The sequence below is a fragment of the Bufo gargarizans genome, chromosome 1 (assembly GCF_014858855.1).
Source record: "Bufo gargarizans isolate SCDJY-AF-19 chromosome 1, ASM1485885v1, whole genome shotgun sequence".
Lineage (NCBI taxonomy): Eukaryota > Metazoa > Chordata > Amphibia > Anura > Bufonidae > Bufo > Bufo gargarizans.
This window is the reverse complement of record NC_058080.1, coordinates 398,550,807-398,570,026: the sequence shown is the minus strand read 5'-3', so window position 1 is coordinate 398,570,026 and position 19,220 is coordinate 398,550,807. Positions and strand designations below refer to the sequence as shown.

The window sequence follows — 19,220 nt, the reverse complement described above, 5'->3', positions numbered from 1 at the left end:
CGTTTTCCTTGAGTGTTCCCCTTAGTTACGGCTGTCTTGAATCCTACAATATGAGGATCTTCTCAAGATGGCTCCTCTGCTAGTTCTCTGAGGCCAAAACTATCTTCCTTTACTTCCCATACACATTTGCTGTAGCCAGCAGCTTCCTGACAGCCAATAAGATTGGATAATTAAAAGACACGCCGCCTCACTCTGAAGCCTAATGCAGGCATGCTGTGTGAAGGACCGCCCCTCTGTCTTCTGTTTACATTAAGTTGGGAGACAGATGAGCCCTAGCAACGGTCTTTTAAGGGAGCAGTGGAAATGGACAGGAGACATTAATAAAAGATGTTATTATAAGGTAATTACAGATCTTTTAGCAATCATTGACAGACTAACTCAGGTATACATGCCTAGCTCTAATAAACTAGCAAATAAAAAAAATATGACAGATATACTTTAACAAAGAAGAACCCTGCAGCCACTGGTGATTTGGATGGTCTAATATGACCTTTAGCCAAACTCTCGTGATATATTCTCGCATGGCTACTCTTTCTGGTTCAGAAAGATTATACAACCGAGACTTGGGTAATCTAGCTCTGGGAATAAGGTTGACGGGGCAGTCATACTCCCGATGTGGAGGTAACTCCTGGTCTCCACTTTCAGAGAATACATCAGAAAAATCTGAAATAAAAGAAGGTACTATTTTGGTAGTTAAAACAGAAAGCGACGTGCTAAGACAGTTGTCTGTGCAAAAGTCACTCCAATCAAGAATCTGTCTCGCTTGCCTTTGACGTTTAGCATAGGGACATACGTTAACAAAATATCCCCCTTTACCAAAGAAAAAGCGATTTTTTTCTTAACCCTAACATTTTTATTTCCAGGAGTGACTTCCCCCAACTGCATTGGCTCATCATCAGACATGAGCTCAAGTGCCTCCCTACTCAAAGTGTCGGAAGAGGCCGCCTACCCATATGATAGTGCGTCCTGAGCGAGAGAAACCTTAGATCTCTCCCTCAGGCGTCTATCAATACGTACAGCCAGAGACATGGCTGCCTCCAATGACTCTGGATATTCGTCAAATGCCAATGCGTCCTTCAGGTTCTCGGATAACCCTTGACAGAATTGACTACGGAGGGCTGGGTCATTCCACTCACTATCAGTTGCCCATCTCCTAAATTCAGAGCAGTAGGATTCAGCAGAACTCTCTCCCTGCTGTAAACCACGCAACTTAGTCTCAGCCAGGGAGACCCGATCTGGGTCATCGTAGATAAGTCCCAGAGCTCTGAAAAATTAATCTACCGACCGGAGGGATTGTGGTCCGGTCGGCTAAGAAAAAGCCTAAGACTGAGCGTCACCTTTCAGTAACGAAATAATAATCCCCACTTAGGACGTAGTCTAAAATATAGTTTGCACGACTCCCTGAACCAAACAAAGTTGTCACTTCCCCTGGAAAACCTATCCGGTAGAGCGACCTTAGGTTCCGGGCAGGCCTGGTTCCCGCTGCTGGAAGCCGCCGCCTGTGGTCTCTGAAACTGAGAGACGGACGTGTGGAGGTCAGTCACCCCCAAAGACAGTCCCTACATACGATCGACCAGTGCTGAAACAGTATCAATCTCTGCACTGACACAAACAAGACCTCTCCCTGACTCCTGACAATATTAGTAGACCCTGAAGGTTGAAACACTCATACACTGGCACCTTAGTCCTGGAGACCCTGGAAATCCCTAGGAGTGGTGGCAGGGAATGAGACTACTGGTTCCTTCCCAGATTAAGAAACCAGCGTCTCCATGAGGCCTGGATAACAACAAACACAAGCGAACAACAAAATGCTAAACAAAATGCACTTAGCTTAAAGAAGAGGAGCAGGAGATTCAAAGGAACAACACACGAGCTCAACCAACTCTAGCAGGAAATATCAACCGCATGGTAAGCAGTGTGAGTCAGATCTAAATAGAGCTTCAAGAGGTGTGGTCATTACCAAACAACAACACTGCAAGGAGAAAACAGAGAGAACGTCAGATACCCTCACGTGCCGCCAGTCTCTCAGATCTTCTCACCTCTGTCATGGGAGGGACCGTGACACTATCACTATACCAAGTGTGAATATTTTATTAATATATTGAAAAATGCACTAAAAACAAATTTTTTTCTCTCAATCATATATGACCCACTAAGTAAGATACTAATATTATTACTCTAAGGCTACTTTTACACTAGCGTTTTAGTTTTCCGGTATTGAGATCCGTCATAGGGTCTCAATACTGGAAAAAAAGCTTCAGTTTTGTCCCTATTCATTGTCAATGGGGACAAAACTGAACTGAACAAATGCATTCTGTTCCGTTTAGTTGCGTTCCCATAACGGAGAGCAAACCGCAACATGTTGTAGTTTGCTTTCCGTCCTGGGATGCAGCGCAAGACAGATCCGGCATGAACCCCAATGCAAGTCAATGGGGACGGATCCGTTTTCTCTTCCACAATCTGCCATAATAGAAAACGGATCCGTCCCCCATTGACTTTCAATGGAGTTTATGACGGATCCATCTTGGCAATGTTAAAGATAATACAACTGGATCCGTTCATGATGGATGCAGACGGTTGTATTATGAGTAACGGAAGCGTTTTTTCAGAACCCTGACCGGATCCAGTAAAAAATGCCCAGTGTGAAAGTAGCCTAAATGAAGTAAAAACGCACCAATAACGCTGATGCGTTAATTTGGATTATACTTTGTATTCAATATATATATATGTCTATTTTTAATGGTTTAGTTATGGTTTTTATTCTATTTTTGTTCTATAATTGAAACATTATATAGCTGAGCTGAGTTTGATGTATACGATAGGGCTGCAATGATTAATCAAAGTTATCGATAATGGGATTCGTTGTCGATGAATCCCGTTATAGAATAATCGGCCGATTCGTTGCTAAGTGGGCGGTCAGGCCCTATGCCTGCAGGTCCTTAACCGGCAGTAACTTTTACTTGAACTTTAAATCGGCGCATCTTTATTACCTTACAATGAAGCTCCGGTAACAGGTAGAGTGGGCGGCAGCGTAACATCACTTACTCATGTGACGCGCCTGTTTCATTCATAAAGTGGGTGGAGCAGGCGCATCATGTGAGTGAGTGACGCCGCCGCCCGCTCTGCCTGTTACCGAAGCTTCATTGTATTTGTAAGGCAATAAAGATCATAGCGCTGATAGGTAAAAATAAGTTACTGCCAGTTAAGGAATAGTTTGAATACCGATGCGAGCGGCGGGGCCGGTGTATTTGGAGACACTGTTATGGGGAAGATCTGTGGATGACACATAGTATAAGATGCTATATAGTGTCATCCATAGATCCCCCCATAGCAGTGTCATCCATAGATCCCCCTTCCCATAACAGTGCCATCCACAGATCCCCCTCCCCACAACAGTGCACAGATCCCCCTCCCCATAACAGTGCCATCCACAGATACCCCTCCCCATAACAGTGCCATCCACAGATCCGCCTCCCTATAACAGTGCTATCCACAGTTCCCTCTCCCCATAACAGTGCCATCCACAGATCCCCCACCCCATAACAGTGCCATCCACAGATCCCCCTCCCCATAACAGTACCACTGCCATTCACAGATCCCCCTCCCCATAGCAATGCACAGATCCCCGTCCCCATAACAGTCCCATCCACAGATACCCTCCATAATAGTTCCATCCACAGATCCCCCATAATAGTGTCATCCACAGATCCTCCATAACAGTGTGTCATCCACAGATCCCCCATACCAGTGTCATCCACAGATCCTCTATAATAGTGTCATCCACAGATCCCCCATAACAGTGTGTCATCCACAGATCCCCCATAACAGTGCCATCCACAGATCCCCCATAATAGTGTCATCCACAGATCCCCCATAACAGTGTCATCCACAGATCCCCTCCATAACAGTGTGTCATCCATAGATCCCCTCCATAACAGTGCCATCCACAGATCCCCCATAATAGTGTCATCCACAGGGCCCCCATAGCTTGTCTTTTTTTCATTGTAATGCAAAAAAATCTGTAACTCCTAAATTTGTTTTAATAAGGCTTTGAACATAATTTTTCAAGTAATATCATATAAACCCGGTTTTTGGTCATTTAGGTGTTTTTTCCCGATTAAGCGATTAAATTATCGACAACTAATCGATTATTCAAATAATCTGCTGCAGTCCTAGTATACGATAACCAAGGGTCGCTTAACTCTTTTTGAACATTTGATTGATATAATCCAACGTAAACCTAGATTCACAATAAACACTCCCCTTCAATTAAGGAATACCTTTAAAAAATAATTCATGAACACGTTCACTATCACTCACTGAGGAAGGAATACGAAGCTCCAAAACGTGTCTGGAAATAACCACATGGAAAGCTTTGGTGTCACTGGAGCAGATTGTTTTTTACCTAAATATTGGCCTTATCTATAAGGAAACAATACACGGTATGAGACGCGATCCTTGTCAAAATCCACTTACAGAGCGGCTGGTCTAACCAATAACCTTAGACATGAGGCATTAAAGTTAATTAGCCGATACAACTTCAGCGCCCACAAATAACATAGCCACGTGGGACGCTGAGAAACAGCGATCCGGCAAAGTCCAGCGCCCGCATCACCACAGTCACGTGGGAAGCCGAAAACAGCTCAGCCTGCACTACTTGCTGGATTCTGGCAGGCAGTTCCGTCGCCGGAACTGGCAATCTGTATGCAAACAGAAACCATTTGTAGACGGATCCAGATGCGGATCCGTCTCACAAATGCATTGCAATACCGGATCCGTCTCTTCGGTGTCACCCGGAAAAATGGATCCGGTATTTTATTTTACATTTTTAAATTTTAATGCCAGATTCGGCACTAATACATTCCAATGGAAAAAGAATGCCAAATGCAGCATTGCGGCAAGTGTTTAGGAATTTTGGCCGGAGAGAAAAATGCTGCATGCTGCGGGGGTTTTTTCGTCCAAATACCGTAAAAAGACTGAACTAAAGACATCCTGAATAGAGATGTCGCGCCACATAAAATTTTCCGTTCGTGAACGGCGAACGCGAGTTTCTACAAATGTTCGCGAACCGGGCGAACCGCTATTGACTTCTATAGGCAGGCGAATTTTAAAACTCACAGGGACTCTTTCTGGCCACAATAGTGATGGAAAAGTTGTTTCAAGGGGACTAACACCTGGACTGTGGCATGCCGGAGGGGGATCCATGGCAAAACTCCCATGGAAAATTGACGCAGAGTTGGATTTTATTCCATAAAGGGCATAAATCACCTAACAATCCAATTTTTTTTTGAACAACGTGGTTTAAAACATCCAGTGTGTGTATACGATCAGGTATGATGTTGTATCGATCAGGTAGTGTAAGGGTTACGCCCGCTTCACAGACATTGACAGACCAAACTCCCCTTTTAATGCACCGCAAACAACCGCAAACAGTCCATTTGCCCAACCGCAAACTTCCCATTTGCACAAGGTTGGATACCAAGCTAGCCATGTCCCGTTGATGTCATTGAAGGTTTCTTCCTCCACCAAGCCACGTACAACACCAAGGATCCCGGAAAGGTGAATTGATTTTTCGAATGGGGAGATGGTTAAAAAAACGCTGGCTCCCTCCTCTTTGTTTGAATCCACGGTCACTGCGTCTGCGCCGTGCAATTTACTGTCCCACCCGATATGAGTGCTATTTTCTATAGTTCTCTCTACTCATCAGTTTAATCCCTGTTACGTCCCCAATCTGGGGTCCATTTATTAAATGGATTTTTCGAACGGGGAGATGGTTAAAAAAACGCTGGCTCCCTCCCCTTTGTTTGAATCCACGCCACGGTCACTGCGTCTGCGCCGTGCAATTTACTGTCACACCCGATATGAGTGGTATTTTCTGTAGTACTATTCTCATCAGTTTAATCCCTGTTACGTGACATCCCCAATCTGGGGTCCATTTATTAAATAGATTTTTCGAACGGGGAGATGGTTAAAAAATTGCTGGCTCCCTCCCCTTTGTTTGAATCCACGCCACGGTCACTGCGTCTGCGCCGTGCAAATTACTGTCACACCCGATATGAGTGGTATTTTCTGTAGTACTATTCTCATCAGTTTAATCCCTGTTACGTCCCATATCAGGGTGGGATTGCCTTTTGTGAAAAAATTTTTAGGCCGGGTACCTTTGACTGCCTTCACAGTGACAGACCAAACTCTGATACACCAAACTGAATTGATTTTAGGAACCGGGAGATGGAAAAAGCAGCTTGGTCGGTCCTCTTACTCCCAAGTTGGGGCACTGCACGTGCACGGAGCAATGTGCTGTGACACCCTATATGAGTGGTGTCTTAACTAGTACTATTCCTATCAGTTTAATCCCTGTTACATCCCCTATCCGGGGATGTGTGTCGAATTGATTAACCATTGTCGAATTAACGAACCATTACGACATCCTGGAATAATTTAGTTCTGAGCTTTGTACTTGCTTTGTATTAGAATTGATGGGGATTTTTTAAATTGTCTGCATTATTTCTAATAAACTATTAAGAGACTTTATTATGTTTTTTTTTTTTTATGCATTAAAAACCCACCCATACAACTTAAAAAAATAAATAATTTTTTTTAGTTTTTTCTATGAAAAAACATCCAGCCGTCCCGATCGCTTTTGGTCTGATCATAACATTGCCAACACACTCATAGAGGTGATGATCGCTTCATTGTGATACGCAAGCCCCTTCACCACAACAAGGTAACGATCACGAAAGGGGAATTGACACTTGTATGTGCCTTTTTTTTTAGTTTTGTTTTTGCAGCCACAGTGCAGCACCAGAGGCCAGAACAATGAGGCATGTACACATGCCTGAAAAACAATGATATTGTTGCAGCTGCTGTTGTAGCAGCGGCCGGAAAAATTGATGTTTTCAAGGCAGAAAGGTGACTAAAACATTGCGGCTTGAACCCTAGTTGGTGGCGGAGAATTCACGAAAGTCATCCGGTATGCAGACATTAAATACAGCAGCGTGGAAACCATTTTGAGGCCAAGGCATGTCATCAGGCCTTTTGTTAGTTAAACGTATCCCCTACTGTCAGTCCCTTCGGGGTCCATGCCTCATTCATCTTAATGAAGGTGAGGTAATCAACACTTTTTTGACCGAGGCGACTTCTTTTGTCAGTGACAATGCCTCCTGCTGCACTGAAGGTCCTTTCTGACAGGACACTTGAAGCGGGGCAGGCCAGAAGTTCTATCGCAAACTGGGATAGCTCAGGCCACAGGTCAAGCCTGCACACCCAGTAGTCAAGGGGTTCATCGCTCCTCAGAGTGTCGATATCTGCAGTTAAGGCGAGGTAGTCTGCCACCTGTCGGTCGAGTCATTCTCTAAGGCTGGATCCCGAAGGGCTGTGGCGATGTGTAGGACTGAAAAAGCTCTGCATGTCCTCCATCAACAACACATCTGTAAAGCGTCCTGTCCTTGCCGCCGTGGTCGTGGTAGGAGGAGGATTACTTTCCCTTCTTCCCCTGTTAGATTCCCGTTGTGCTGTGACATCCCCCTTATAAGCTGTGTAAAGCATACTTTTTAGTTTAGTTTTGAACTGCTGCATCCTTTCTGACTTCCGGTAATTTGGTATCATTTCTGCCACTTTCTGCTTATACCGGGGGTCTAGAAACGTGGCCACCCAGTACAGGTCGTTCTCCTTCATCCTTTTTATACGAGGGTCCCTCAACAGACATGACAGCATGAAAGACCCCATTTGCACAAGGTTGGATGCCGAGCTACTCATTTCCCGTTCCTCCTCCTCACTGATGTCATTGATGGTCTGTTCTTCCCCCCAGCCACGTACAACACCACGGGTCCCAGATAGGTGACAACAATGAGCACCCTGGGATGCCTGCTGTGGTTGGTCTTCCTCCTCCTCAAAGCCACATTCCTCCTCTGACTCCTCTTCCTCATACTCCTCTTGCAGCGTTGCCGCAGGTCCGGCAAGCGATGATGACAAGGCTGTTTCTGGTGGTGATGGTGACCACAACTCTTCCTCTTCACGCTCATCTACAGCCTGATCCAGCACTCTTCGCAGGGCACGCTCCAGGAAGAAAACAAATGGCTTTTTGGGGTGCTGTCTGGATGCTGTCCTTACAGCAGATGAGTCTGTGGACACAGAACAATGCCCTAGCTAACGCTTTCCCTATTGAATCAGCAGCAGCAGCACTCTCCCTCCTCTCACTGTCGATGGGAGGGTCTGCTGCTGATTGGCTGGAATGTGTCTGCTGACTGTGAGGTACAGGGTCAAAGTTTACTCAATGATGATGTATAGGGGGCGGACCGAACATCGCATATGTTCGCCCGCAGCAGTGAACGCGAACAAGCTATGTTCGCCGGGAACTATTCACCGGCGAATAGTTCGGGACATCACTAATCCTGAATGGATTGCTTTCCATTCAAAATGCATTAGGGTACTTTCACACTTGTGGCTCTGCCAGCAGGCAGTTCAGTCGCCGGAACTGCCTGCCGGATCCGGCAATCCGGACGCAAACTGATGGCATTTGTCAGACAAAGCCGGATCAATCTGACAAATGCATTGAAATACCGGATCTGTCTCTCTGGTGTCATCCGGAAAAACGGATCCATTATTAATTTCTTTTTGCATTTTTAAAGGTCTGCGTTTTGTCGGAACACTTAATGCCAGATCCGGCACTAATACACTTCAATGTAAATTAATGCCGAATAATTCCGGCAAGTGTTCAGTATTTTTGGCCAGAGAGAAAACTGCAGCATGCTACGGTATTTTCTCCATCCAAAAAAACTAAGAGGGACTGAACTGAAGACATCCTGATGCATCTTGAATGGATTGTTCTTCATTCAGAATGCATGGGGATAAAACTGATCAGTTCTTTTCTGGTATTGAGCCCCTGTGACGATGCTCAATACCGGAAAACAAAAACGTTAGTGTGAAAATACCGATCAGTTTTTTTCCGGTATTGAGCCTCTAGGATAGAACTCAATACCGGAAAACTTTGACGCAAGTGTGAAAGTACCCTTAGATGGCCGCACCATCAAAGCCTGAGTTTGGATTTACAGCTCCTTCACCATTCCAAAGGATTGGTAACGTACAACTAAATCAGTTACATTACGTTACAATTCATTGTATTATAGATTTAATTGAGACATTGCGTATCCTTGTAGTATAAACAAATTGAGGACAGAACAGCAAGCTCGTTCTATCAATTACATGTATTAATGCTAGCTATATGATAACAACAAAGAACTTATTTTACAAAAATAATACCAAAGATACCTAATTCAATACAAATATACTGATGTCAGTGGAACTGAGAAATACATTGGAACGATTATGATAAGCTAATTTGTATTTTCAAGACCCTCATCATATCTCAATACTAAACTGGTCAAATATAACATATATTAACAAGTGGTTTACGTTTGTGATACTATATACAGTACAGACCAAAAGTTTGGACAAAGGAAGACCAAGAGTCACCCCTGCTGTGGAGGATAAGTTCATCCGAGTCCCCAGCCTCAGAAATCGCAGGTTAACAGCGGCTCAGATTAGAGACCAGCTCAATGCCACACAGAGTTCTAGCAGCAGACACATCTCTAGAACAACTGTTAGGAGGAGACTGTGTGAATCAGGCCTTCATGGTAGAATATCTGCTAGGAAACCACTGCTAAGGACAGGCAACAAGCAGAAGAGACTTGTTTGGGCTAAAGAACACAAGGAATGGACATTAGACCAGTGGAAATCTGTGCTTTGGTCTGATGAGTCCAAATTTGAGATCTTTGGTTCCAACCACCGTGTCTTTGTGCGACGCAGAAAAGGTGAACGGATGGACTCTACATGCCTGGTTCCCACCGTGAAGCATGGAGGAGGAGGTGTGATGGTGTGGGGGTGCTTTGCTGGTGACACTGTTGGGGATTTATTCAAAATTGAAGGCATACTGAACCAGCATGGCTACCACAGCCTCTTGCAGCGGCATGCTATTCCATCCGGTTTGCGTTTAGTTGGACCATCATTTATTTTTCAACAGGACAATGACCCCAAACACACCTCCAGGCTGTGTAAGGGCTATTTGACCATGAAGGAGAGTGATGGGCTGCTGCGCCAGATGACCTGGCCTCCACAGTCACCGGACCTGAACCCAATATCAGTGGTGGCGAACCTGTGGCAAGGGTGCCAGAGGCGGCACTCAGAGCCCTCTCTGTGGGCACCCACACCCTGAAAAAAGTCTAAGGCATGCCAGTATGCCTAACACTTTTTCTGCCATTCATCACCGCAGGCGCACTATGAACAGCACAGGCAGCGCACAGAATGTAGGCAGCTATTATAGCTAAATGATAAAGTACAGGAAATATATATTATATTGGACTGTAGTATTTAGGGTAAATTGCTGTGTTGGCACTTTGCGATAAATAAGTGGGTTTTGGGTTGCAGTTTAGGCACTCTGTCTGTAAAAGGTTCGCCATCACTGACCTATATATTCTAAATCAAGTCTATTATCTAATCGATACCATCATATATTTATTTCTATTTTCAGTAAAAAAATATATTATTGCCTACCTATTGGGATTACTGGTGTTATTTGATGTGATTTTTTTTTTTTTTACTTTTTTGATTGATTTATCTATATATGTACAAATTGTAGTAAATAGGTTATAAGCGCATATTTATAAGCCAATTCCCTCCAACTCTCTTTATATCTATAGTTATTTATCGGCAGCGGGTGTGCACCTAATCCATAGATTCGGAGTGGGTGAGCCGCTGCATGTCAACGGTTCTATTTACTCTTTTCTTCTAATACCTGCCTTGTTCCATTCCTCTTCAGAGAAATTTATGAAAATTGACAACCGGGTGTTACCAGTTGGGGGCGTGTCCCTACACACTGTCCAATCAGTGCTGACAGGACCAGACTGTGTAAGGACGCACCTCTTTGACAAAGCAGAAAGGTAACACCCAGTTTTCAATCTTTTTTTCATCTATTTTAAGAACTCTAACAGAAAAACAGCAGCCTTGTGAGAACAAGTGCCGCACAGGCGTGTCAGGAGCAGCACTCCGCAGTGTGAGGAGCAATGCGCCGCACCGACCTGCTCTGCAGCATAAAGAATTAGACCTGATGACAGCAGGGGCGTGGCGACTACAGCACGGGGTGGGCGTGGTCTAACCTCCTCCTCACAATGGGCCATTGATATGGAGAAGCGCGCACACGCGCCAGGCGTGGCCATTGGATGCGGCTCTGTCTGTGAACGCATGACATGGCTGTGCAGCCAACCTTGCGTTTGTTTACTTGACACAACCGGCGACAACGACGCGAATTCCTCTATCGCGGGAGCGCGCAAGTACCTAGCGGAAAACAAGTGTAATCTCGCGAGCTCACGAGACCAATCAGAGAGCGGCGTCGTCCCTGGCTGTCAGTGCACGGGAGGAGGAGGTCGCGCTGTCTGGAGCGCTGGTGTCTGCGTTCTCTTCCCGCCTCCCGCCGGCTCTCCTCCCCCTGTCTGCTGTGCTCTCCCTCCCCGGGTCGCTCGTCACGTCCGGTAGCCGGAGGTTGTGGAGGAGGCCGCGGCCAAGAACAGCAGCACCGGGGGAGCCGTGAAGTACAAAGAGGCCGCTGTGTGACCGAGGCCCTGGGCCTAAGACACAGGTGAGACGTGCCTGGGGTGACGCCTCCTGCTAGCCAGAGCTCTGCCCCCTCCAGCCCCCGTTATATGTTTACATCTCATGTATGTACATTGCGTGTAGGGGGTTATGTATGTGCTTGTAGAGATCATGGGTAATCTACAGGTCTCATGTATGTACAGGGGGTTATGTGTGTGCTTGTAGAGATCATGGGTAATCTACAGGTCTCATGTATGTACAGGGGGTTATGTGTGTGCTTGTAGAGATCATGGGTCATCTACAGGTCTCATGTATGTACAGGGGGTTATGTGTGTGCTTGTAGAGATCATGGGTCATTTACATTTCTCTTGTATGTACGGGGGGTTATGTGTGTGCTTGTAGAGATGATGGATCATTTACATGTCTCATATGTACATTGTGTGTATGGGGTTATGTATGTGCTTGTAGAGATCATGGGTGATCTACATATTGTGTGTAGTGGGTCATGTATGTGCTTGTAGAGATCATACGTAATCTACATGTTTCATGTATGTACATTGCGTGTAGGGGGTCATGTATGTGCTTGTAGAGATCATGGGTAATCTACATGTTTCATGTATGTACATTGCGTGTAGGGGGTTATGTATGTGCTTGTAGAGATCATACGTAATCTACATGTTTCATGTATGTACATTGCGTGTAGGGGGTCATGTATGTGCTTGTAGAGATCATGGGTACTCTACATGTCTCCTGTATGTACATTGTGTGTAATGGGTCATGTATGTGCTTGTAGAGATCGTGGGTAATCGACATATTGTGTGTAGTGGGTCATGTATGTGCTTCTAGAGCTCATGGGTAATCTACATGTCATGTATGTACATTGTGTGTAGGGTTATGTATGTGCTTGTAGAGATCATGGATAATCTACATTTCTCTTGTATGTACAGAGGGTTATGCATGTGCTTGTGGAGATCATGGGTAATCTTTGTCTCGTGTATGTACATTGCATGTAGGGGGTCATGTATGTGCTTGTAGAGATCATGGGTACTCTACATGTCTCCTGTATGTACATTGTGTGTAATGGGTCATGTATGTGCTTGTAGAGATCATGGGTAATCGACATATTGTGTGTAGTGGGTCATGTATGTGCTTGTAGAGATCATGGGTAATCTTTGTCTCATGTATGTACATTGCATGTAGTGGGTTATGCATGTGCTTGTGGAGATCATGGGTAATCTTTGTCTCGTGTATGTACATTGCATGTAGTGGGTTATGTATGTGCTTGTAGAGATCATGGGTAATCTACATATCTCTTGTATGTACAGAGGGTTATGCATGTGCTTGTAGAGATCATGGGTAATCTTTGTCTCATGTATGTACATTGCATGTAGTGGGTTATGCATGTGCTTGTGGAGATCATGGGTAATCTACATATCTCTTGTATGTACATTGTGTGTAGTGGGTCATGTATGTGCTTGTAGAGATCATGTGCACACTGGTGTAGCCGGGATCAGTGGGGCTGACGGATGTAGTAAGGCAGTGTTCACATTTGTTGTCTGTTATGTTAGGACTGATGGTCTCCACTGTTAGAAGTAACGTTATTCTAAAAGCACTGAAAGGGACTTCAAGAGGTGACAGACTACAGTGGAGTTCGGATCATCACAGACAATAGCGCTGCATGCTGCGCAGTGTATTCCAGTAAAGATAGTCACAGGTCCATCAATGATTTCTTTCCATTGTTTTTTTTTTTTTTTGCCCCATGCTATTTTTTTAATGTGGTGGGTCCGCTCGCTGCTTTAGCCCCATTCGATATCATGTCCTTTCTTGGTGCGGTTTGCAAATCCGTGTGGAAATAACCCATGGTGGTATGGGCAGCAGCAAAGCCTCTCATTGACAACAACAGGAGGCGGATTCTGTGTGGCACATATATAGCGCTACTATATACAGACATTAGCATCCAACTGTCCCCAATGGGGCTCACAATCAGTATGTCACAGACCCCAGCGCTGCAAGGCACCCGTGCTAACCACTGAGCCACCGTTCTGCCCACAAAATCCTAAGGGCTGTTTCACACGAGCGGATGCCGTGCGTGGCATCCGCTCCATGAAAGAGTGCCAAGACCCGATGCAGACTGCAGAGGCACGGAGCAGTAACATGACTGATAATGCTCCGTGGCTCTCTGTGATCTCTTTACTACGAAATCACAGTGACAACTTTATCTCGCTGTGATTTCGTAGTAAAGAGGCCACAGAGAGGCACGGAGCATTATCAGTCATGTTACTGCGCCGTGCTTCTGCAGTCCGCAGCGGGTCTTGGCTGTCAGTCACGGAGCAGATGCCACGCACGGCATCCGCTCGTGTGAAACAGCCCTAAGGCTAACCTGCATATGTTGTGCATTATGCCCAATTTTTCCTCTCAGATTTTTTATTTTTATTTTTGCAGAAAAACCGCAGCACCAGCAAAGTGAATGAGATTTGACAAATCCCAGGTACACTATGCATATTTTCTCACATGTGGGAACTGACCTGCTTTGCGGATGTTAGTATCTGCAGCATGACCATTGTGCAGTTCTGCACATTCTGTAGAGGGGTTTCCCCATAGACTTCAATGGTTGTTAACAGAAAATCGGCCAAAAATAATGCAGATTCTATGCATACAAATCCGCACTGTGTGCAGGTAGCCTCAGAGCCTGTTCATACTGATTTTTTTAATTTATTTTTGGCACTGATCTTGTCACGTTTTCCATGCCAGAATCCGCACCAAAAAATGACTCCAAACAGGTTCCCATTCATTTCAATTAAAAACAGTATTTTTTATTTTCTGGTACGCTTCATCCTGTGCTGGAAAAAAGAAGCATGCCCTGTGTGTGCATCTCCAACTGAAATGAATAGGAGGTGGCAATAAAAACACAACAAATGCGGCGTACTCGTGTGCGGTTTTTGCTGTGGATCCAAGCCAAAAGCTGCAAGCTGAAGATGCAATTTTGAAATAAAATATCCCCCCCCCCCCCCCAAAAAAAACTGGGGCAAAGAAACTGGTTTAGTTGCCCATCTATTTTCTCTCATTGTGATCGCTGTGGATAGTTTTGTTTCTTGGCATAGAGGTGCCAGCCTTGTAACGATCCTTTAGCGCAACATTTTCATCTTCAGTTTCCCATTTGTGATTTGCTCCATCATCATCTGGTGAAATGTGGGGCTTTTTAAGACACAGGGTTGACAAAAAAACGATTGCAAATAGCACGTAGTGCGTTTTGCCTTCTGTGGTTTAGTCATTTCCTCTGATCTGTCCTTTCCTTGAAGCGGCCTGCAGCTTTTTGTGGCAGTTCCTGATGCCAGAAGGGGGTTGGAAAGGAATGAGAAATATGAAGAAAGCACTAAACTGCTTCCTGGATCCTATTCTGGCTTTGGTTAAAAAAAAAAATGGCCAAAAAGCGGTGTATGCTACCATCCTTAGGCTTATTCCCACATTAAAGGGGTATTTAAGCACAAAAAAACCAGTCTGTATTTGTTTACAGCATGTGAAGCCTGGGGAATTTTTTTTTTTTTTTTTTTTTTTTTTTTTTTTTGTTTGTTTGCCCTGGCTTACCCCTAAAAATAGTTTTTTTGTTCTATTGTACTATTTCGTCCATCCATTGACAAAGCAAATGCTGTCCGATACTTGTCTACAAAATGCAGACCCTTCTAAAGTTAATGGGTCAGCAAAAATGCGTATGCAACACGGACTGTATCTGTATTTTGCATATCCACGTTTTGCGAACCTCAAAATTGATCCAGTAGTGTGCATGGGAGCAGAGACTTAGGCCCCATTCACACGTCCGCAATTTCTGCGGAACTAAATTGCGGACCCATTTATTTCTATGGGGACGCACGATGTGCTGCCCGGATACGGAATTGCAGACCCGCAATTCCGTTCCCGAAAAAAATAGAACATGTCCTATTCTCGTCCGCAATTGGCGGATACTATTAGTGCCGGAGATGTGTGGTCCGCAAAATGCGGAACGCACCTTGCCGGTGTCCGTGTTTTGCGGATCCGCAAAACACACTACCGACGTGTGAATGGAGCCTTACTCTGACATTATAGGGGTTTAAAAAAAAAAAAAAAACAGAATGTACACGCACCTCATCTGTACCTCGCCACTGCCATTCCACCAGTGCCTGGGTCCTCCCTGCACTCCGCATCCTTGTTTTTATTATATTGTATTAGTATTGTGCCTTTTGCAATATTTTTTTATTTCTCATCAGAATGCGATGTTTTTTGCTCTTGAACATCCACGACATGCACCTCGCCTACAGCTATGTACTGACTTTGCATTTCCTTTTTTTCTAGGACCATGGATTTTCCTGGACATTTTGAGCAGACATTTCAGCAGCTCAATTACCAGCGTCTCCAGGGCCAGCTTTGTGACTGTGTAATAGTCGTGGGCAGTAGACATTTTAAAGCTCACCGCTCTGTGTTGGCCGCATGCAGTACTCATTTCCGCGCTCTATTTACTGTGGCAGAGGGTGACCAGAGCATGAACATGATCCAGCTGGACAGTGAGGTGGTAACATCTGAAGCCTTTGCGGCCCTGATTGACATGATGTATACATCCACTCTTATGCTTGGGGAGAGCAACGTGATGGATGTCCTACTGGCTGCATCTCACCTCCACCTGAATTCAGTAGTGAAAGCATGTAAGCATTATCTCACGACGAGGACATTGCCCATATCTTCTCCAAATGACAGATCTCAGGAGCAGAGTGCAAGAATGCAGAGGTCTTTCATGCTTCAACAGCTGGGATTGAGCATAGTTAGCTCTGCCTTAAATTCCAACCAGAGTAATGAAGATCAGTCACAGCAGCAACAGAATTCCATGAGCTCCTCAGTTCGGAATACTATGGTTGAGCAGAGGGCCACCTTTCCAATAAGAAGGCTTCATAAAAGAAAGCAAACCTCTGAGGAAAGGGCTAGACAGCGCATGAGGACCTCCATTGAAGAATGCCTCATAACAGATGTTACCAATGAAAGTATTCAGTCTATGGTCAATTCTCGTGAAGCATATTTTTCTCCTGATTCTATCAAAATTGCAGACAATTTAAAATCGGATTCTGCCCCTGACAACCAGGAGGATGGTGCTATCCTATTTGATCAGTCATACAGTAACCAAGAAGACACACAAGTGCCCAGTCAGTCCGACAATGGTGGGGAAAACCTCATTTCAATGACATCTCAGACGGCCTCTGAAACGGGCTACGGCCAACAGTCCTGTGATAAAACAATATATACTTCTGAGACTATTACAATAGATGAGAAAGACCACATGAGAGTTATTGTTAAATCTGAGCCTTTGAGCTCCCCGGAGCCCCAAGATGAGGTCAGTGATGTAACATCCCAAGCAGAAGGGAGTGAGCCTGTTGAAGTAGAAGGCGTTGCAAACGGTGAAAAGATTGAACTGAGCCCAGAAAGCAGCGATCGTAGTTTCTCTGACCCTCAGTCAAGTACTGATAGGGTGGGAGATATCCATATACTGGATGTGACTGCCAGCTTAGAGCACAAATCCTCTTATAGCATTTCAAATTTTCTTAATAAGAACAGAAATGGCAGCCTCAGCTTAAGTCAAAACAGCGATGATAACATTCCCAACACAACCAGTGACTGTAGAATGGATGGAGAGGTGTCCTACCTTATCAGCCCCGAGTCTGGACCCAGTGGTCATTCGTCTAATATGATGTCTCACATGGATAACCCTTTCGGTGATGGGCCTGACTCTCATTTTGCTCGTCCTATGCAGGATGTAATGAGTTTACCCTGTGTTCAGTCCTCTAACTACCGTGGAAATGACCCGTTTGGAGTGGAATTCCCAAGGTCCGGGTTAGGACTTCACTCTATGTCAAGATCTATCATGGGCAATGTTAGGGGCCGTGCATTTAACTTACCCAATTATCGCCGCATTGCCCCCAAAATGCCTATCGTAACATCAGTACGGAGCGCTCAGCTACAGGATAACCCTTCCAATTCGCAACATATGATGAACGGGTCAAATTCCTCATATGATAATGGGAACACTTCCCAACAGGGTCCACCACAGTTGACAAGGGCTTCTGCAGATGTTCTGTCTAAGTGCAAGAAAGCTCTCTCCGAGCATAATGTGCTGGTGGTAGAGGGGGCCCGCAAATATGCCTGTAAAATATGTTGTAAAACCTTCCTAACTTTAACAGACTGCAAGAAGCACATCAGAGTACATACCGGTGAGAAACCGTACGCGTGCCTGAAGTGCGGCAAACGCTTCAGTCAGTCCAGCCATTTATATAAGCATTCCAAGACTACTTGCCTGAGGTGGCAAAACAGTAATCTTCCCACAACGTTGCTTTAACTTTAGCACTTCTGCAAGACCAGTTGATCTCATGTTGTGTGATGTAGCAGCATCTCCTCGTACTTATCTAAAGTAGAAAGACTCAGCGTGTGTTGTGAACGAACAAGCAAATGACTTTTGGACAAAGTATCTGGTCTTGGAAGGGAAAATCCCCTCTCCTTGAGGTGCAAGTTCTTCATTTCTTTATGTATGTTTTATGTAAACTGATACCTGAATACTAACATACTGTTTTACCAGGCATTTCTGTACAACCATGTAAACCTATAATGCAGCTGAATGCATTTTTAGCCATTTTTTGGTAAGTATTGTTTCCTTCCTTCAAGTAAGTTATTGAAAACTAAGTTTTTCAATTGAAGACAATATTTAAGTCCTTCCAATAAAGGATCTCCATTGCCAGTGTGTTTACTTGTGCGGTATAGCCTCTGTGGTTTCACTTGAGGACTTTTATTTTAATAGATGCAAACAGAAAACAGACACTTGTTCATGATGTATTTAATAAGTCTTAAACACTTCTATTCTCACCCCTTAAAGGGATTCTCTGAGAATCAGGACATTTTAGCAACTGCCAGCAGCCTGCCTAAGCTGAGGAATCATACTTGCCTGCTCCCGTTTTAGTTTTTTTTCATATTCCGCACCTTGCACCGTTTAAATCCAGCACAGAATGGGCTTCAGCAGTAAGGTGCCTCTTGTGGTCATGTTACCGCTAAAGACAGTCATTGGCTGCAGCAGAGCATTTGACCATGCTGCGCCGGATGTGCAGGGAGTGGAATATGAAAAAACCCCACAAGCAGCGTGGAGCAAGGCAAGCATGCATCCTCAGCTTAGTGAGGCAGGTTTATTGTGACAACTAAGAATATGTTTTAGGCCTCTTTCACACAAGCAAGTTTTCTGTCCGGGTGCGATGGGTCTGTGCACACGAGTATTGTTTTTCATGCAGCATGTTCTAGATTGTGCGTCTTTCCTCAGCCTGTGACCCATAGAAGTGCAGGATGCAGTGTGTTTAACGCTGATGGTTGTTAGGAGATGTTAGATGCAGAATGTTATTCTTTACGCTTGTGAATGCATGCAATCCAGATGGAAAAAAAAAAACTGACTGAACTTGCATGTCAATTCATAGTTTTTTTTTTCCGGAACAGATCCAGACACAATCCATAATCGCTTTTGTGAAAGAATCTGAAACCAGGACAGGCCTGTAAAACCTGCTATGTTTAGGATTTCTTAAAAGTGGTCACCTAGTAACTGCAAAGGTACTTTTTAACCACTTAATGACCAGGTGATGGGAAAC

General features: G+C 44.7%; 1 protein-coding gene across 2 annotated transcripts; it reads left to right on the top strand.

Moving 5' to 3' along the window:
• The first annotated feature begins 11,212 nt into the window (after nt 1-11,212).
• ZBTB5 (zinc finger and BTB domain containing 5) lies at nt 11,213-18,876 on the top strand. Of its 2 annotated transcripts, XM_044270922.1 has the most exons (3): nt 11,213-11,629; nt 14,026-14,071; nt 15,910-18,876. In XM_044270922.1, the coding sequence occupies exon 3, from the start codon at nt 15,914-15,916 to the stop codon at nt 17,933-17,935; it is 2,022 nt and encodes a 673-aa protein (XP_044126857.1). In that variant the 5' UTR covers nt 11,213-11,629; nt 14,026-14,071; nt 15,910-15,913; the 3' UTR covers nt 17,936-18,876. The 2 variants fall into 2 exon arrangements, with proteins under 2 accessions (XP_044126857.1, XP_044126847.1); XM_044270912.1 differs by lacking the exon at nt 14,026-14,071 and having other exon boundaries at nt 11,214-11,629.
• Nucleotides 18,877-19,220: the final 344 nt, after the last annotated feature.

What these genes read in the sequence shown, in the direction of transcription:
- ZBTB5 (XM_044270922.1), top strand. Translation starts at nt 15,914, where the DNA reads ATGGATTTTCCTGGACATTTTGAGCAGACATTTCAGCAGCTCAATTAC.